The following is a 17,356-nucleotide window of genomic DNA, read 5'->3' on the forward strand; positions in this document are numbered from 1 at the left end:
CCCAGCAGGCAGGCGCTGTTACCTGTTCAGGTGCGGTGTGCACATCCCTCCTGCAGGCGGCCTGGCTTTCTGACGGGAACCCCTGAAGCTGCCCAGCAGGGGGCGCTGGCATCCACGGGTCCATGCTGTCCACACATCACCGAGGCCCTCACAGTTAAAAACAAAGAACAGTCTCTGCATTACCTGTGAACAAAGCTTTCAAGACAACTGTCAGAAGGAAAGCGATTCCTGCCATTAAGTAATACAATCTGAACTAAATCTCTCTGCTTTACTAACCTTTCTTCATTTATATTCCCCAGATTCCCAGCATTTTATCAAAGTTGTGTTTCAGCAAAAATTCTAGTAACTGACCCTTTATCACGTCTACCTAAGAAAATCCTTTTGAAAGGAAACATTTTCCTTACCAAGTACAAAAGGGTTTTCTGTCTGCTCTTGCAGATTTCCTTATCTGCTGTTAAAGACTTGTGTTTCTAAAGATGAGAGTACTGTAATTTTTCCAGTCTCTTATGTTTATAACGTAGGGTCAAAGTCTCTTTTTTTTGACTGTGCCTCACAGCACAGGGGATCTTAGTGCCCTGACAAGGGGTGGAACTCGTGCCCCTGCAGTGGGAGCACAGAGTGCCAAACAGTGAACCCCAGAGGAGTCCCTCAAACCCCTGAATTAGGTAAAGCTCTGCCTGACAGCCGCTGGTAAGAACTCACTCGCCCATAATCAAAAACAATTCACCCTGATCTGTCAAAGCACTCTTTAAAGTCAGCTTCACTGGCTAATGGGAAGAATTAAAGCACTTTCCACTAGTATGTGTCTTAAAATACAAAGAGCAATCTACTTGGTATAGAATCAGGGACATAGTTTCCTATTTGCAATGAACAACACAGAAGGCAAATTTCAGAGATAATGGCTATTATGGAAACCCACTGCAGTGTCTGTTGAAATGAGCGCTCAAAAGTAAGGCAATTTCTATCCCAATAGCTCTTCCCATGGAGTCTGGCCTCCGCTGATATCAGTAACACTGTTTAATCACCTAGAGTTTCACTGAGTGGCTGGAATCAGAGTGTCCTAAGTAACTTGAAAAAAAACAAAACAAAAACTATATAAACTTTACATCTTAGATACAGCTATAAGAATAAATTGTTTACACTTTAAAAATTATATACTCTAGTAAACATTTATTTTTACCATCAAATAAAGATGTACACAGTAAACAGTTTGGAAGATACAAAGGACTACAGTTTCAAGTTGTAAAAACACTAACTCTTCCTCACTCTGGACCTCCCACCTCTAAGAAGTGACAGCAGAGCACAGTGTGTGTGTGTGTTGTTTCTGGCCACCCCTGTGGCATGCAGAGCTTCCGCAGTCGGGGATCGAACCTGCAGCCCTTGCAGCGGGAGTGCAGTCTTACCCACTGTGTGTCTCATCACTTTTCCAACTTAGAGAGCGGGCCCCCACAGCTTCAGAGCGGCCTAATTCCCCTGCCTCCAAGGAAGAACAGCAAACAAGAGTAGGTGGGAGAGATGATGAAACAAGTTCACTGCTTTTTTCCATGGCTTTAAAATTAATCTAGAAAACTGGTTACTGGTTTATAACAGCAACTGAAAGTCTCCATCTATCACCCTTTTAATTGTAAAGATTAAACTGTAGTTGGAATCAGTAAATTCATCATTTACCTCAAAAAACAAACAAAAAAACCCCAAACAACCCACACCAGAGTCTGTTTACTCCATTTCCTTAACCAGCAATGAAGAACTTCATGCTTACATGTGACAGCTTTTTTTATTTGTAGAAAAAAAGGGACAAAACTTCCCTCCCCATCAAGGTTATTAGAAGAAATTAGATAATAAAAGGGAGAAATAAAATTACTCAAGCCCACCCGTACTTTTCTCACAATTCCAAATTTAAAAAACAACAATGAAAGTGCTCTCGGGTTTGGAAATCTCTCTAAAGTACAGAGGTGTAAGAAAGCAACAGACTTCTCTCATCACACTGACAAGTTTAATGTTCGAAAAAAGCCTTTCCTCCAGGGAAACTCGCATGACCAATTACTGAATATAATCATGCAACTCCATTTCAACTAGTCTAAAGTCAACGTGCTTAGGCTAGAACCATCCTAGAGAAGACGGAATCATCTTATGATACGTTTCAATAGATAAATATATCAAGACTAATCAAAAAGTATCTTGAAAGAATAAAATAGCTCTTTGTATACCAAATTAGAACCTGAAAGGTAAAAGAATGTACATTATTTTCACATATACAAACTATGCACTAAAGTAACAAAAATAAAATGTCCTTTAATTCGAGCCCAGGCTCTGTCCGTGACACGGTCCGCAGGTCTCGCACTAGCAGGCGGGTCCGTCACACTGAGCGTCGCTCCTGCCTGTCTCTATAACAAAGCAACGGGAGCCAGTGTTAGTCGCTGGGCATATCCTGGGCTTTGGTTACATAAACACTGTTACGTTTGGAGAGCGTCATTCATGAAACAAATTATAGAAATTTTTAAATAAAACTTACATGGAGAAACAGCAACCTATTCCAGACAGAGAGTTAAGAAAATATAAAAACACCTGCTTCACGTAGAGCATGAGAGCTTTTCTAGTCTAATTAGCAAGCATGTGGTCAGCACTGTGCAACAGAAAAGATGCAGGCTGAGCTGCTGGGATTAACTAGAGTGTGTTTCCAAACACGCAGCGATGGCATCACCACCCATGAAGACAGCAGCTTGCGTTTACTGGGCAATGTATATTGACCCTACGAGCTAGAGACGGCTACATTATTATCCCCAATCTAGAGACTGGAAATGGAGACCCGGAGAGGTTCAAACTGGCATTCGAGTCCAGTAGGATGTTACTAGGAAAGGAGAACAGAATAATTTTGGCACAGACGGTTTCTTTCAGGAATACAGTACCTCCTCAAAACTAGGAGAGCCAAGCACTGTGAGTTCACCTACAAGCAGACCTGAGGTCAAGTGGGCCAGAGAGGAGCCCACTGCTGCAGACACCTTCTCCAGGGAGTGGGCTGCCCTAATAACCCCCACCTTCATCTCCACATGCTCCTGAGGGTCGAGAGGGTGTTAGGTTAGCTACTGATGCAGTTACATTATACTCTGGAAGTCCTAAGGTAGGCTGGAAAGAATTAACTTTTTTCCAATGTAATATTTCTCAAATGATGTTGTTATGATGGTAGGCTAGAAAAAATATTAACACATAAATTACTTGTCAAATTTACTGGTGAACAAATACTTAGAAATTCAGCTTAAGAATTTTACCTGTCCTGAAATATCTCAAGGGTAGTCAAGTAGTAGAGAAAATAAATTTCGTTTCCCTTCTGGAGACTGAAGGAAACAGCAAAAATTACAATGAAATGCATCTGGGCTCACTGCAGTGGAACTGCTGAGAACAGGGCGGTTTATTCCCAGCAGGAGACCCGGCTAGGAGAACTCCTACACGATCAAGCTTTCCACTTCCTAAATCTCTGAAATTCATCCTCCCTTTTTCTTACACAATGCATTCTTTCTTCCTCTGGTTCTGCTTTAAAACTTCAGTTCTCACGTTTCTATCTTTGCCTCCCAGATTCTAAAAATGTACAAAAAAAAGACAAACCAATTCAGTTTGAATATTACCAATTTGGAAAAACATGCTTCTTTTTCCAGGTTGGCAAATTCAAAATTAGAAGCATCAATTCTTCTCAGTTAATCTATAAATTAATTCAACTATAATAAAAATTTTCATGGGATTTTCTTATACATGGTAAATTGATTTTAAGATTAATCTTAAAAAATGCAAAACAGCTCAGAAATTTTTTAAAATAAGAAGAATAAAGATGAGGGAATTTGCCTTACCTTGTGAATATCACAACATATTATTCACAAGTAATGATCACTAAACAACTGACAAGTGGTTAAATATTTGGGAAAAATAGTTCAGTTAAATCTTTTCTGAAGCTATGTGCATTAAAGATTTAATAAGCATAAAATACAAAACCACAACTGTTAGTAAAATATAAGTTAATAACCCCGAGAAAGACTTTCCTAAGTTAGCATTCTATCAAAGGCAGAATCATGCAAAGTATAAGAAGGCTGGACAAGATAAAAAACAAAGCAAAGACCAAAGAGCTCTTAGAACCAATATGAAAAAGTTAATTTTTCTATAGAAAAATAAATTAAGGATGAAATGGGCAACTCAGAAAAGAAATATAAATGACCAACAAATATGAAAAGAAGGTAGCTGCATCCGTAACTTTAAAAATGCAATTCTTTCTATTTTACCTATGAGGAGGACACAGACAGACAGGTGGTAAACATACACACTGAAGTTATCTCAGTGTTACTGATGATAAAAGTCCACCAGCAGGATGTGGTTTACAGAAACTATACTGAACCCAGAATGCACTAGTCCACAGCTGCACAAAATCACATGTCCTGTCTACAGATACAGAGTTTCGTACACTAAGAGGAAGAAACGGGTTACCACACATAAATTATATTCTCCTCCTCCTCACACACAGAAAAAATCTGAGATATATTTATCGAAATGTTGAAACAGTATTGTGTCTGTAGGGCTAAGACTGTGGTTTCCATTTTTCCTTTATATTTTTCTGCACCTTATGTGCTTTTTCACTTTCATTTAAGCACTGGTAACACCACTGTGTTTGCTAACCGGCCAGTGACTCACCCAGCAAGGCTGTGTTTTCACCTGCATCCTCTTTAAAGCTGGCACCACAGGGTGGCACGGGGTCACTGGTGGAGGGCGACTCGGAGCTGCCGGCGTCACTTCTCTCACCGTCCGGTACCGTGAGACTCAGATCTGCAGCCGAGACACCCCCAGGGGGAGATTCTGGGGCAGTCACCTCCTGCACGTCCTCAAGCTCGCCCTTGAGAGTTAGAGCAAAGAAAACACCTTTTCTCAATAACAGCACCAAGCTTATCTATCATCATCTGCTCATAATTCAAACAAACTATCTAAACACCAATATTGCAAAAAGCACATCAGTAGTGTCTTCTTAGCATCACCAGAAAGTGAGTTACTTCTAAGTAGCTTTTCATGGCCTAAATGCTTTTCCTCCAAAAAACCATTTTTCCCCTTGACACAAGCGATGCCACCTTTTAAACTACTTCCTGAGCAGCCTGGCTGGCTGCTGAGCACTGAGACCAGGGCCCTGAGCTTGAAAGACCGCCCTAACTGCTGCCAGCGGCCAGGGCTCAGGACAAGCAGGCTCCTGATCATCAGGGGTGCAGACTGCCCCCCTTCACTCAGAGAGCACCAATTATTCTGCACAGGGTGTCTGTCTGCTCCCAGTGTGCCTCCACTTCCCCATGAGATCAGGAAAGTGGGTACAGGAGGCCCTACAAGCACCCCTGCATTGAGTCTCAAAACCTGGGGGCCATCCAGAAACTTTTTTGAGTAACGCCAAAGTTGTGATGGACGAATCTGCTGGTAAAAGGCCGACTGGGGGCGGGTGGGTGTTCCTGTGAACCTGGGCTGAGACTGAACACCGCACAGCCTAGCTGCCGGCTCCACTTCTGGGGTCCTCAGGGCCAAAGGCACTGCTGTTCCTGCTGCCGGCTCCGCCTGTGTTCTAGAACCTTCTCCCCACCCCTGGACACCGCGTGGCTCACTGCCTTCCCACAGGCACCCCCAGAGAAGACGCCTGCCACACCAACCAACAAGTCCTGCTGGGCTGCCGTCGCACCCGCGCTCCCACTCAGCCCACCCTGATCTGTTTTTCCAGGTACCTGTCTGAATACCTGCCAGGCTGAACTAGCTGCCTGTCTCAGACCCCACGTGGTCACTCGCCATTGACTTGTGATATTCAGATCCATTAACATGCAGCTCAAATGTCCCTCCAGAAAGCCCTCCCTGAACGCTCCCATTGCTGCTGGCAGGGTCAAGGCCTCCCCTGTCTGTGTCCCACACTCTCCAAACAGGCCTCCTTGGCCAGCGGGGTGGGGTGAACGCCTGCCCCCCCGCCAGCCCAGATGGCGGAACTCCTAGGAGCCAGTGAGCAGAAGCGTAGAGTCTTGTACAGCTCTGTCTCTCCAGAGCCACGTCCAGACCCAGCACTGCACACCTCTGATAACGGCCGGCCCCAGAGCAAACACGACAGGGACAAGAGGCATGTCAAAGCGGCCACGGCTGCAAAGTCAGGCGCCACCCTGGAGTCTGTGAGGGCCAATGGCTGCTCTCACTGTGGTCACTTTCTCCCTGTGGAAATTAGAACTAGTTACCACACGAGAGGAGAGTGTAAAACTCTCTACAACTCAATGCAGGAGGCTCAACGGGTCTAAAGAAAAAGACAGATCTGTCAAAGAATTTAAAAAATAAATAAATAAAGGCAAGACAAGTTAATTTCTTAAGTGTGATTTCAAATTACTGTAAGTTTCTTCAAAACAGGAAACAAGCTTTCTGGGAACACATATTCTAGCCTCCTGAAACTAACGTTCTGAAAGCAAGATAACCTGATGTAAACTCAGTCTTGATTTTTAACACGTGAAATATACGTAGATACATTTCCAAAAACAGTCTCAATGCTAAGGTCAATGGAATGCCTTTTCCACAAATGTTTAGAAATGAAAAGCAGGTCTAAAGTTACCAACTAATGAAGACAGCAACTCAAAAGGCGTTTCAGAGTGAATCTACAGAAGGAAAAGCAGGAGGAAAACTGCCAGGAAACTGCCTGTTTAATCCCTGGCTTCCACTGTTTAAGACATGGTCCCAGGAGGGCTGGGTGAGAGAGGAACGTGCCACGGTCACTAAGAAAGCCCAGAACACCCGCCAAGCTGAGGAGAGCCGCCAGTTATCAAAACCTACCAATCAATGAACATTAGAGATTCTAGAGCAAAGACACGCTTTCTAGACATCCAGGTGGGTAAGGGCCCAGTAACACAGTTCTGCCTCCCTCTCTGTGCATCCACAGTGAGGCCTCTGCAACTCACACTTAAACACTGTAATTCACCGAAAATCACACTGGTTATTAAGACAGTGCGTGGTCCCTTAGCTCTCTTTTAAAGATATACTGAATTGGAAAACGAAAAGTATTTTGAAGGGGGCCTGCAGCCTTGAGGGCTGATACAGTCACATAAATTCATTATCATAAAAAAAAATCTCTTTAGTAAATGTTGCAAAAACATCTTATGTTTAGCAACAAGAAAAATATTATCTGATATTTAAATTACTTCTCTCAAAGATCTCTTGGGACAGTAATAGATTATATCTAGACTCTAAAAGTGTAACAATCTAGGAAAACCTGTTTTCCCTCTTTTGGGTTGGAGGCTAGTTAAGAGCTTGGACCCTGGAATTAAGCAAACTTACACCTGAAAGCTGATAACCCATCACATCACCTGTGACTTTAGGTGAGCGACTTCTCCCTAAGCTCGTGCTTCTGGTTTCTAAAGGTGGTTACTAGAACAGCGCTCCCCTCTCAGAGGGGCCAGGAGTCAATATTTTGACGTGCGTAAGTCATTCAGTGCACAGCTGCAATAACCTGCTCTCTTTCACTCCGCCCTCCCGGCTCTGTTCTCTGAGCGCAGCCCTGTGACCAGCTCAGTACGGCAAAGTGATGGAGCACATTCGCTGCAGGAGGAATTTCCCCTGCGCTATCTGACTCTGAAACCCAAGTATCGGGAGAGCTCGTGTCCAGACGTGCTAGCTTTCGCTTCCTTGTATGTCAAATGTGCACCTGGCTCCTTGCAGGTCAGATGTTTTACAATAATTATTTCTACGACACTGACCAGCATCTACAAGACCCTGCAGAGTGTTACAACATATAGCAAAAATACCACTCTAAGTATGAACTTTAAGCATACACCTAGTGTATTATTCGATAAGCCTATAAGTTCATTGATTTTTGGGGACTGTCTTAAGAATTTACTTTTGATATAGAGGAAAATTTCTTCAGGAACCAGAAGAATCCTAGAAGGAGCATCTGGTTCACTCCTCCTGCCTCTCTGGTCAGGAACAGAAGCAAATCACTCAGGGAGAATGGGGGGCAGTGGGGTGAGGGGAGCAGAGATTGAATATAAACAAAAACGTAACAAACCCAATATCCCAGGGCTTTGATGACATCAAGTTTACACATTGGACACGTGCGGTGATCCAAAAGCCATGGGTCAATGCATATTCTATGAAAAATATGCCTAAAAAAATTAAGTACGTGTTAATGTCTTAAAATAATTGCTTATACCTTATAAAGGAAATAACACATCCTACCAACTCATCTTCTTGTTTACAAGTTAAATGTCATCATATCAAAATTCCAGTGTATCCACTTACCCTGGGAGGTTATCTGTTCTACTTTCCAAAGTAAATGGAATTTGGCATTGAGAGGGAAATTCCCCCTTCACTGAATGAAAACAGCATGGTTTATTTCTGTATCATGCTGGAATGTATTTTTATGTGCCTCTGTTAGCCTTTCGGGAATGAATGTGACCTAAGAAACTGAAGAGTAAACTTAACAGTGACAAACTAATAAAAAAATGACAGTATCTTCTATAAAGTGACTCCAGTAGAAACACAACAAAATATCAATTAAAATATTAAAGTTATCTTTGGGTTGCAAGTTAAAAAAACACTTATTTTTTGTCTTAATGTATTTTTGTAGCATCTACATTTCTCTAGAATGAACACATTAGTTTCGGAATCCAAAAAAGAAATCACATATGAATTTTCTTTTACTGAGGTCTTCGCTGGCTCACTTCCCCTCTCGGGTGATGAGTCTGCAGTTTATCTGTGCTTCAGGTAAGCAGGTGTGGAGATGAGAACCACACCGGTCAGGCTCAGAGGCCAGCTGTGTGATCAGATGCTATGACTGTGAACTAGAGCCTGAGGCCCCTCTGCACCTACCCCAAAGGCTGTTCTGAGGAGCCCACATGCCACGTGGCTACTAAGGTAGTGGGCACTATAAATCCTCAGCAATTTTTCATTATTATTACTGTCGTCACTGTCTAAAGACCTTTTCTTCAAAGGGAAACCTGCCAGGACAGTTAAAAACAACAGCAGGTAAGGACGTAAGGTGGTCCAACCCAGCTTGTCTTGTGACCTATTCAGCCTTAAACTGAAACTGACCCAGAGGAATAGTTTTGAGAAAAATAAATATGTTGGTTCCATTGGGAAATCAGTTGAAATAAATCACAGGAGAAAACTGGGGTGGGCTGGGGGCAGGAAATGAAAACCCCACTAAGGCGACCAGGATACATGCACATTCAGGAGACACTCAGCTGTTTATGACCCGAGTGCAAGTCCCAGCTCGGGCGTCAGGAGCATCTCCATCTTCTGTAGAAGGAAACCTGGCTGCTCACTGTGTGGCGTTCAAGTCAGAAGGACTTGCCTCCAACCAACCTAGAATAATAATTCTTTTCTGTTTTCATCAGGTTCTACAGGACCCCGTCAACTGACACCGACCCCACTTCACTAAGTACCCGGCACACCAACCCACATGAACTCCTGCAGACTTAAGTTCACTATCTTGATGCGGGGAAATTAATTTTCTTATTCTGATCCTCGTTACTTGATGTCCTCCACAAAACTCCTGAGAACTTTATCTCCTATAAAGTACTGGTATATACTCTGAACACTCGCAAACATGAAGTGAGGCACAATTAAATACTAACTTGTGACCTGGTTCTAATCGGTGCAAAGCAGAATTTAAAATGACCAGCTTTAAAACATAGTCTCTGTACACCTTTCTGCTGACAAAGCAATTTTTAAAGAAAAGTTATCAAAGCATCTCATGATTAAAAAGGAAACAAATTTCTGTTGCTAAAAAAAAAAAAAAAAAACCTAGTTAAATAAAGGAGGAATATTTATTTCACACAACCCCAAAAAGAATCCAAACTCAGGGTGCAAATAACAGCAGAGCCTAATCTAAGAAAAAAGGCATCTCCATAGAAAAATAACAGATAAAGATACATAACCAGGAAATGTCTTTAAGGATAACATTTCTAATAAATGACTGGGAAAATGTTCACTAGTTTAAAACATAAGAATTAAAATATTTAAAAGCTAAAAAAAAAAAAATGTTAATAACAGCAGAGCCTGAGCCAGGCCTGCTGACTGTCCCTGGCCTCTCCCCCAGGGCCTTCACCTGGCCAGCTTCAGTTTCCTTTCTCCCAACATGGCAGACTCTCTCCATTGATAAATGTACAGTATAGACCCCCAGGACTGTACTGAAGCCTCCTTGACTACAAGATTAAAAGCCAATCTGCAACAAAAGGAGACAGTGGGTCTTAATGGTCACCTAAAGTCTTCAAGCAAAACAGTCTTAAAGTAAAACAGTACAAGAGGACCTTGAAGACTTTGAGCTGCTTTTCTAAGAGGTGAGATGATCACAAGATGTCACCTGATAGTAAGATCTTCATATCCTGAAAGACATGTTAACTCTTTGGTCAGAAACCTGAAACCTGTGATTTTTTAACATCTCAGAAAGTAAGAGAACGTACTTGCATGGCAAAATTCTGATAACGTCCCTTCCTTTAAAATTTTCAATACACACTGCACAACTTTCAGCATCGACATCAATCCCCTGCAAAAAAGAAGAGCAAAGAATTTGCTGTATTCTTAGCAAATAGTATGTGCTTCCGTGGTGGCTCAGACTGTAAAGAATCCTCCTGCCAATGCAGGAGACTTGGGTTCAAGCCCTGGGTCAGGAAGATCCCCTGGAGGAGGAAATGGCAATCCACTCCAGTATTCTTGCCTGGGAAATCCCATGGACAGAGGAGCCTGGCGGGCTACAGTCCGTGGTGTTGCAGGGCTGGACAGGACCAAGCAACTAACACTAGTAAATAATATACTCCTGGTAAAACTCACTAAACAACAAAATCTAAACAAAAACAAAACTCACCACAACTCAACTAAAACAATGATGAATTCTAGTCTGTATTGGTACATCCTGAAATTATATACAGATAATTTCTACTTGGTATTTATCTTTACCACTATCAAGAGATTTTATTTTTAAAAGAATTTGTCTGAAAAGGAAAAAATTTCATTGTCTACCTAATCAGACACGAATAATGTTTAAATAAGAAAGGAAGAAAAGTGAAGTCGCTCAGTCGTGTCTGACTCTTTGCGACCCCATGGACTGTAGCCTACCAGGCTCTTTCATCCGTGCAATTTTCCAGGCAAGAGTCCTAGAGTGGGTTGCCGTTTCCTTCTCTCTCTAAATAAGAGGCTGTTCATTTTTTTAAGTGACCATATTTTTAAGGGCTGTAGAAATGCAAATGCATGCTTTTTTATATTTTTTTTATATTTTATATTTTTTATATATTTTTTTTATATTTTTCAAATATAAAATTTATAAAGAGAATGAATATCTAATAAGATATACGTTTTCTGGAATCATTGGAAATATAATACAAAAGAGGTTTCATTAGAATATGCTAAAGAACAAAGTTATAACTTGTAGATGAGAACATGCAAAGTTATAACCCACAGATGAGAAAATACAAAGGAGATACTTTAAGACCAAGTATCTGAAAATATTCACTTCACTAGTGATAAAAGAACCACAAATTAAAATAAGTTACCTTTTTTTTTTAAAGTCACTACGTCATGTCCAACTTTGCAACCCCATGGACTCTAGCCCACCAGGCTTGTCTGTCCATGGGATTTCCCAGGCAAGGGATCAAACTCACATCTCCTGCATTGGCAGGTGGATTCTTTACCACTGGGAAGCTCGAGTTACTTTTTCCTACAGCAAGTTAACAAAGTAAAAAGAAACAAAAATCTCTGGGGAAGCAGTCTTGTGACACAATTTCAGCTTCTGAGAATCTGTGGGTCATGACCTTTCTGGGGGTGTCAGCTCATCCCACTTCCCTGGGTACCACCGAGATCTGTCCACCTGGCTTCAGCCCATCAACCAAAGTAATAAGCATGGCCGACCTGGTCACCTGACCCAAATTTGGCCAATGAGTTTCTCTCCTCCAGGACTCTGGGATAGGGACTCAGTTACCAGTGTCTGTAGCTTTAGCAAGTTAATTTTATGGAACACAGCTTCAGAGTCATCATGTAATTATTTTAAAGTATCTTTAAGCACATGGGTCACTTGTTAACAAGCAAGCAGTAAAAACTGATTTTATATGTGGATACTGCTATCAAAGACTGCACTAAAATTAACTTTGTCACTGAACTTAAAATTAGATGTTTCAACTAGACATTATCATGTTTTTTCACATGCCAAGAAAGAACGATGAAATCATTTTTACTTCCCTAATGGTCTGCAAGCTTATACATTACTGTGATTGAGTCCATAAGAAAAACTAGGAAATAACCAGTTTCCAGAACTCAACAAGATGCAGATTTAAGAAAAAACACAGTCTTTATGTGCACAAATTAAACATGTAAGATTGCCAGAAAATCCAGTTAGATACCTCATGGATCATTTATGGAGGTTTCTTTTTTTTTTAACTATTATTTCTGACAATAGTCTATAGAAGCATATTTTCAAAATTGTTCTGTACAGGAAGAAGGTAATATCAATTGACTTATGTTCTCAAAGACTTTATACAGCAAATTACACATATGAATCTATGTCTTCTCATACTTAAGGACAGATTTCCTGCCAGAGAGTAGAACACACATTTTAAGAGGAACATAAAAGTATGCTTATCATACAACTTCTAGCAGAACGCACAGCCTGTCTCAAGATACTTGCTGGGGACTCTCTCCCCAAGGGGGTGCTTCCCTGATGGCTCAGCTGGTACAGAATCTGCCTGCCAATGCAGGAGACTTAGGTTAGATCCCTGGATTGGGAAGATCCCCTGGAAAAGGAAATGGTAACCCACTGCAGTATTCTTGCCTAGGAAATTCCATGGACAGAGATGCCTGGTGGGCTACAGTCCACAGGGTTGCAAAGAGTAGGACATGACTGAGCAGGCATGCACGCACCCCACGAGCACACGCGCGCGCACACACACACACACACTCTCTCTCTGCCTCCCCCCACTCCGCCAGGGACCCTCGTAATTTGTAAATCATATGTTAATCTACCCATGAGATGCGATTTTTTTTTTTCACTTTTCCTTTTAAATACAGCCACATGGAAAGAAACCTGGACTCTGCACCAAGCCTGCAAGTTCACTGTTACTACAATGTAAGGCATCCGGGAAAGAATGCAGCCAACAATGATTCCTGGATATCCTAATGGTAAATATTCCACAGGAACCGTCAATATCTGATCCCAAAGCTTTAAAATCAAAGGTCTATAAATGTAATGAGTGCTATCCTGAAGCTTTAATCCTTTAAGTAGGTCACAGGAGGAGATGTGAACCCAAGGGCACTTGGGGATCGGAGGCTGCAGTGTCGGCGTGGACCAGGTCTCAACAACTCATGGAGGAAAAGAAAACCCAAACGATGGAACCCGCCCATAGCTATGTCACCTCAACGTTTCACAGCACTGAAAACGGACCATTAAAAGGATAACTATTCCTGCATTAGCAACTGTTTTCCTTGTAAGGAACCTACCCTCTAAGAACATGAGGTTCTGAAACTTAGGATTTATTGCAAAAATGCTTCTGAACTCTGCTATGAGTTTGGCCTTTTAGAGACTTCCCTAGTGGTCCAGTGATTAGGACTCAACATCTTTTCTCCTCTTCTCCGTAAATCCGTCTTTTCTCCCTGTAATTAAGGGAATTAGAGAGAATGTACAGAGTATAAGATTTAACAGAGGTGGATTTAAGCCTCAGTGTCTGGTAGAGAGAGGAACATAAACTATGTTCCTTCAGAGTCACCTGTGTCTGACTGACTGCACCATCCAGTCTGGCAGCAAGTAACCAGTATGGCCACCTGAACATCTGACATGCAGCCAGGGTGACTGAGGCGCTGAGTTTTCAGTTTAATTTAGTTCATTTAAATTCAGACAGCTGTATGTGGCTAGGGGTACCTTCCTGGGCAGCACAGGTATAGAAGGCTCTTCACATACACTGGAGTGTTTCAGTCAATTTTTCTTTAAAATAAACACATATGTCAAAATTAACAAACTAGCCAAAACTCCATGATCAAAACTATTAGCTGAGACATACAAATGGATTGGTATTTTATATATATACATATATATATATATATTTTAAGGTTTTTTAAAAAAAGTAGACCATTTTTAAAGTCTTTATTGAATTTGTTACAATTTGCTCTGTTCTATGTTTTGCTTTTCTGGCTGAGAAGTATGTGAGATCTTAGCTACCCAACCAAGGGGATCTAACCTGCACCCTCTGCATTGGAAGGCAAAGTCTTAGGGAAGTCCCCAGATTTATATTATAAACAAGCAAAAAACAATCATGAAAATATTACCTTTTCTCCATGCTTTACAGTATGAACAGGAAGCTGCCCAATAACTTTCTTTGTTTCTTTTCTATGGCTCTTAGGGAAGAAAAATATTATTATTATTGAAATGTTTAAGTCACTATTTTAAAAATTCATATAGTGTAAGCAAGCTATGGTAAAAAAGTCATAAAAAGCAAAACTTTGGTGACCACAATGAAATAACTTAAAAAACAACAACAAAAAACTACCATTTAAGTCCTAAGGTACAGAATAGTCATGTGTAACCTAGGAGCTGTTTGATCAAGAATACTTATTTTCAATTCCATGCCTGAAGAAGAAACCAATCTTACGTTTGATTATTGGTAAGAAAGTAGTCAGCCGAGGACGGGGCTCCATACACTCATCTGTGAAGGCCCCTAAAAGGACAGAGGCTCCCTGGTCAGAGGCAGAAGGTGACCCAGCAATGACCATCTGCTGCCTGAGCAGCCAGGAAGGGTGGTTCTCAAGACAACAGGTGAGTGTGGGGCCCACAGGGCCCTGCTCTGCTGCGACCGAGGCAGCACCCCCGCAGATAAATGGCTCTGAATGCAGCTCCACTGAGGCAGGCCCAGTTCTCTTCCAAAACACAACCATGTCCCCCCCAACTTCATGCCTTTTTGTCATCCCTTTATGTCTGGAAAGGAGAGAGGATCTTTGCAGGACTGAGAGGTGACCTGACTTCCTACAGCACATAAAGTTGAATATATTCTAATTTAAAACGTATTTAAAAAAACTCCCATATATCGATGACTTAAATATTATAAATAATGAAATTAAGGGTGTTGTCTAATAGTTTCCAAAAAAATACACAGGAAACATTTACAAATGATGTTTTAAAAAGCAAAGTTAAAGACAGACAGTTACCTGACTTCCGAACTGTGAGCCGGTGTATAGGAAGCGCTGTATATAGTAAAATATTAGCCAGGCCAACGAGATAATCATCATGGTGATGAAGGCAATGGCCACAAAGACCACGGACTGAGCGCTGATGAACTCCTGGACGTGCCGGGTGCCCACCCCGATGGTAACGGTGACCGGAATGTCCTTCTGCACAAGTTCCACAATTTCTCTCCCTTTTGGGTAGCTAACCATAATGACCACTATGTTTCCTGTTCCTTAGTAAAGAACAAAGCAATCAACAAGAGAACACAAAATAAGATATGGAGAAAGTATGGTTCCACGCACATGTGACTGAAAACTGTGATAAAATGGACATAAACCCCAGTTACCAACATGGGTGACCAAGGAGAACACAGACTGATTATATAAGAAGCAGAATAAATCACGAAGAACTACCCCCTCGAAAGCAAGAGCCCCCCCCCCCGCCACTTTCTCCATTCAGTTTCACAAGAGAATTCTACTCTCAAATCTTTAAAGAGCAACATATATAAGTGGTCCACAGGAGATTTTATAAAAAAAAAAAAAAGAAGTCTTAAAGTTATTTCTAGCATAATTAAACCAAACATGGTAAAAAAAAAACAAAACACAAATACCGATTTCACTTATAAATATTAATACAAACGCCTGAACGTGCCCATTAACTCAGGGAAGTAATCTGAGAATTCCTACTCTGTTCAATATTATTTCATGTGGTTCTGAATGCATGAGCAGGAAAAAAAAGTAAGAGAAATAAAAAAGAAGGGATATAAAGTCCAGTTTTACATGAATCTATCTATAAATTGGGCTTCCCTGGCGGCTCAGATGGTAAAAAATCTACCTGCAACATGGGAGACCCAGGTTCGATCCCTGGGTTGGGAATATCCCCCAGAGAAGGAATGACAACCCACTCTAGTATTCTTGCCTGGGAAATCCCAGGGACACGGGAGCCTGGCGGGTTACAGTCGATGAGGGTCACAAAGAGTTGGATATGACTGAGCAACTTACACTTTCATTTTTCATCTGTAAGTTAATCTTTAGAATTATCAATGGGATTTAAAAAACCCTAAAAATTCTGCTTCTAATGTTCACTTAGGGGAAAAATAATCAAGATTAGGAAACCTTTATAAACAAGAAAACTTGAACTAGCCTTTATAGTCAAAATAATTAAAACAGTGTGGTAGTAGCATATGACAGCCCAGAAATTAGACCCCAAAACATAAAAGAATTCAGTAAATGACAGAAGTGGATTCCAAATCAAAGGGGTAAAATGGACTATGGTTTAAAAAAAAAAAATAGTACAGGTGCAACTGAGTACCATCTAAGGATAAAAACAATGAATCCTTTCTTCACAACTTAAAGCCAAAACTGAATTCTAAAAAAATCCAAGATGTAAATATATAAAAAAGAAAAAAACTAAGAAAAGCCAGAAGAAACATGGACATTAAAAAATAAATAATATTGAAGAAAAACCTTTCCAAGTGTGAAAAGTCCCTTCAGAACTTCTTTTAAAAAACAGATTGTAGCAACTAACCAATTATATAAAAACAAAAATTGTCTGTTCTGACTAAAAGAAAGCAAAATCAAGGACTCAAGATCAAAAGAGCAAATGGCCAGCAAGGGGAAAATACATCTAACATAACAAAGATAAAAACTAATTTCCTTTAAGAAAAAGAGCAACAGAAAGACAAAGAAAATGAAGTGAGCTTGCAGAAAACACAAATGGGTTTTGTTTTTGAAAAGGCAATTTTAGTGAGATATAATTCCCATGCTATAAAATTCACTCTTTTAAACAAGTGTACAATTCAATGTTTTTGTTTTTCAGTTGTTAAGTCATATCTGACTCTGCAACCCCATGGACTGCAGCATGCCAGGCCTCCCTGTCCATCACCATCTCGAGGAATTTGCTCAAACTCATGTCCATTGAGTCAGTGATGCCATCTAACCATCTTATCCTTTGTTGCCCCCTTCTCTTCTTGCCTTCAATCTTTCCCAGCATCAGGGTCTTTTCCAGTGAGTTGGCTCTTCGCATCAGGTGGCCGAAGTTTTGCAGCTTCAGCATCAGTCCTCCCAGTGAATATTCTGGGTTGACTTCTTTTAGGATTGATTGGTTTGACCTCTTTGCAGTCCAAAGGACTCTCAAGGGTCTTTTCCAGCACAATTCAAAAGCATCAATTCTTTGGCACTCAGT

General features: G+C 41.0%; 1 protein-coding gene across 1 annotated transcript in view; it reads right to left on the reverse strand.

Annotated features, from left to right (window-relative positions):
- RNF149 (ring finger protein 149) overlaps positions 1–17,356 on the reverse strand; it is a 38,236-nt gene that overhangs the window by 11,010 nt on the left and 9,870 nt on the right. The window contains 6 exon segments of the mRNA XM_059891656.1: positions 23–2,384; positions 4,672–4,870; positions 8,036–8,132; positions 10,434–10,516; positions 14,278–14,346; positions 15,154–15,404. Coding sequence (XP_059747639.1) covers positions 2,341–2,384; positions 4,672–4,870; positions 8,036–8,132; positions 10,434–10,516; positions 14,278–14,346; positions 15,154–15,404 — 743 coding nt within the window. The 3' untranslated portion in view covers positions 23–2,340.

The sequence above is a fragment of the Bos taurus genome, chromosome 11 (genome assembly GCF_002263795.3).
Source record: "Bos taurus isolate L1 Dominette 01449 registration number 42190680 breed Hereford chromosome 11, ARS-UCD2.0, whole genome shotgun sequence".
Classification (NCBI taxonomy): Eukaryota; Metazoa; Chordata; class Mammalia; order Artiodactyla; family Bovidae; genus Bos; species Bos taurus.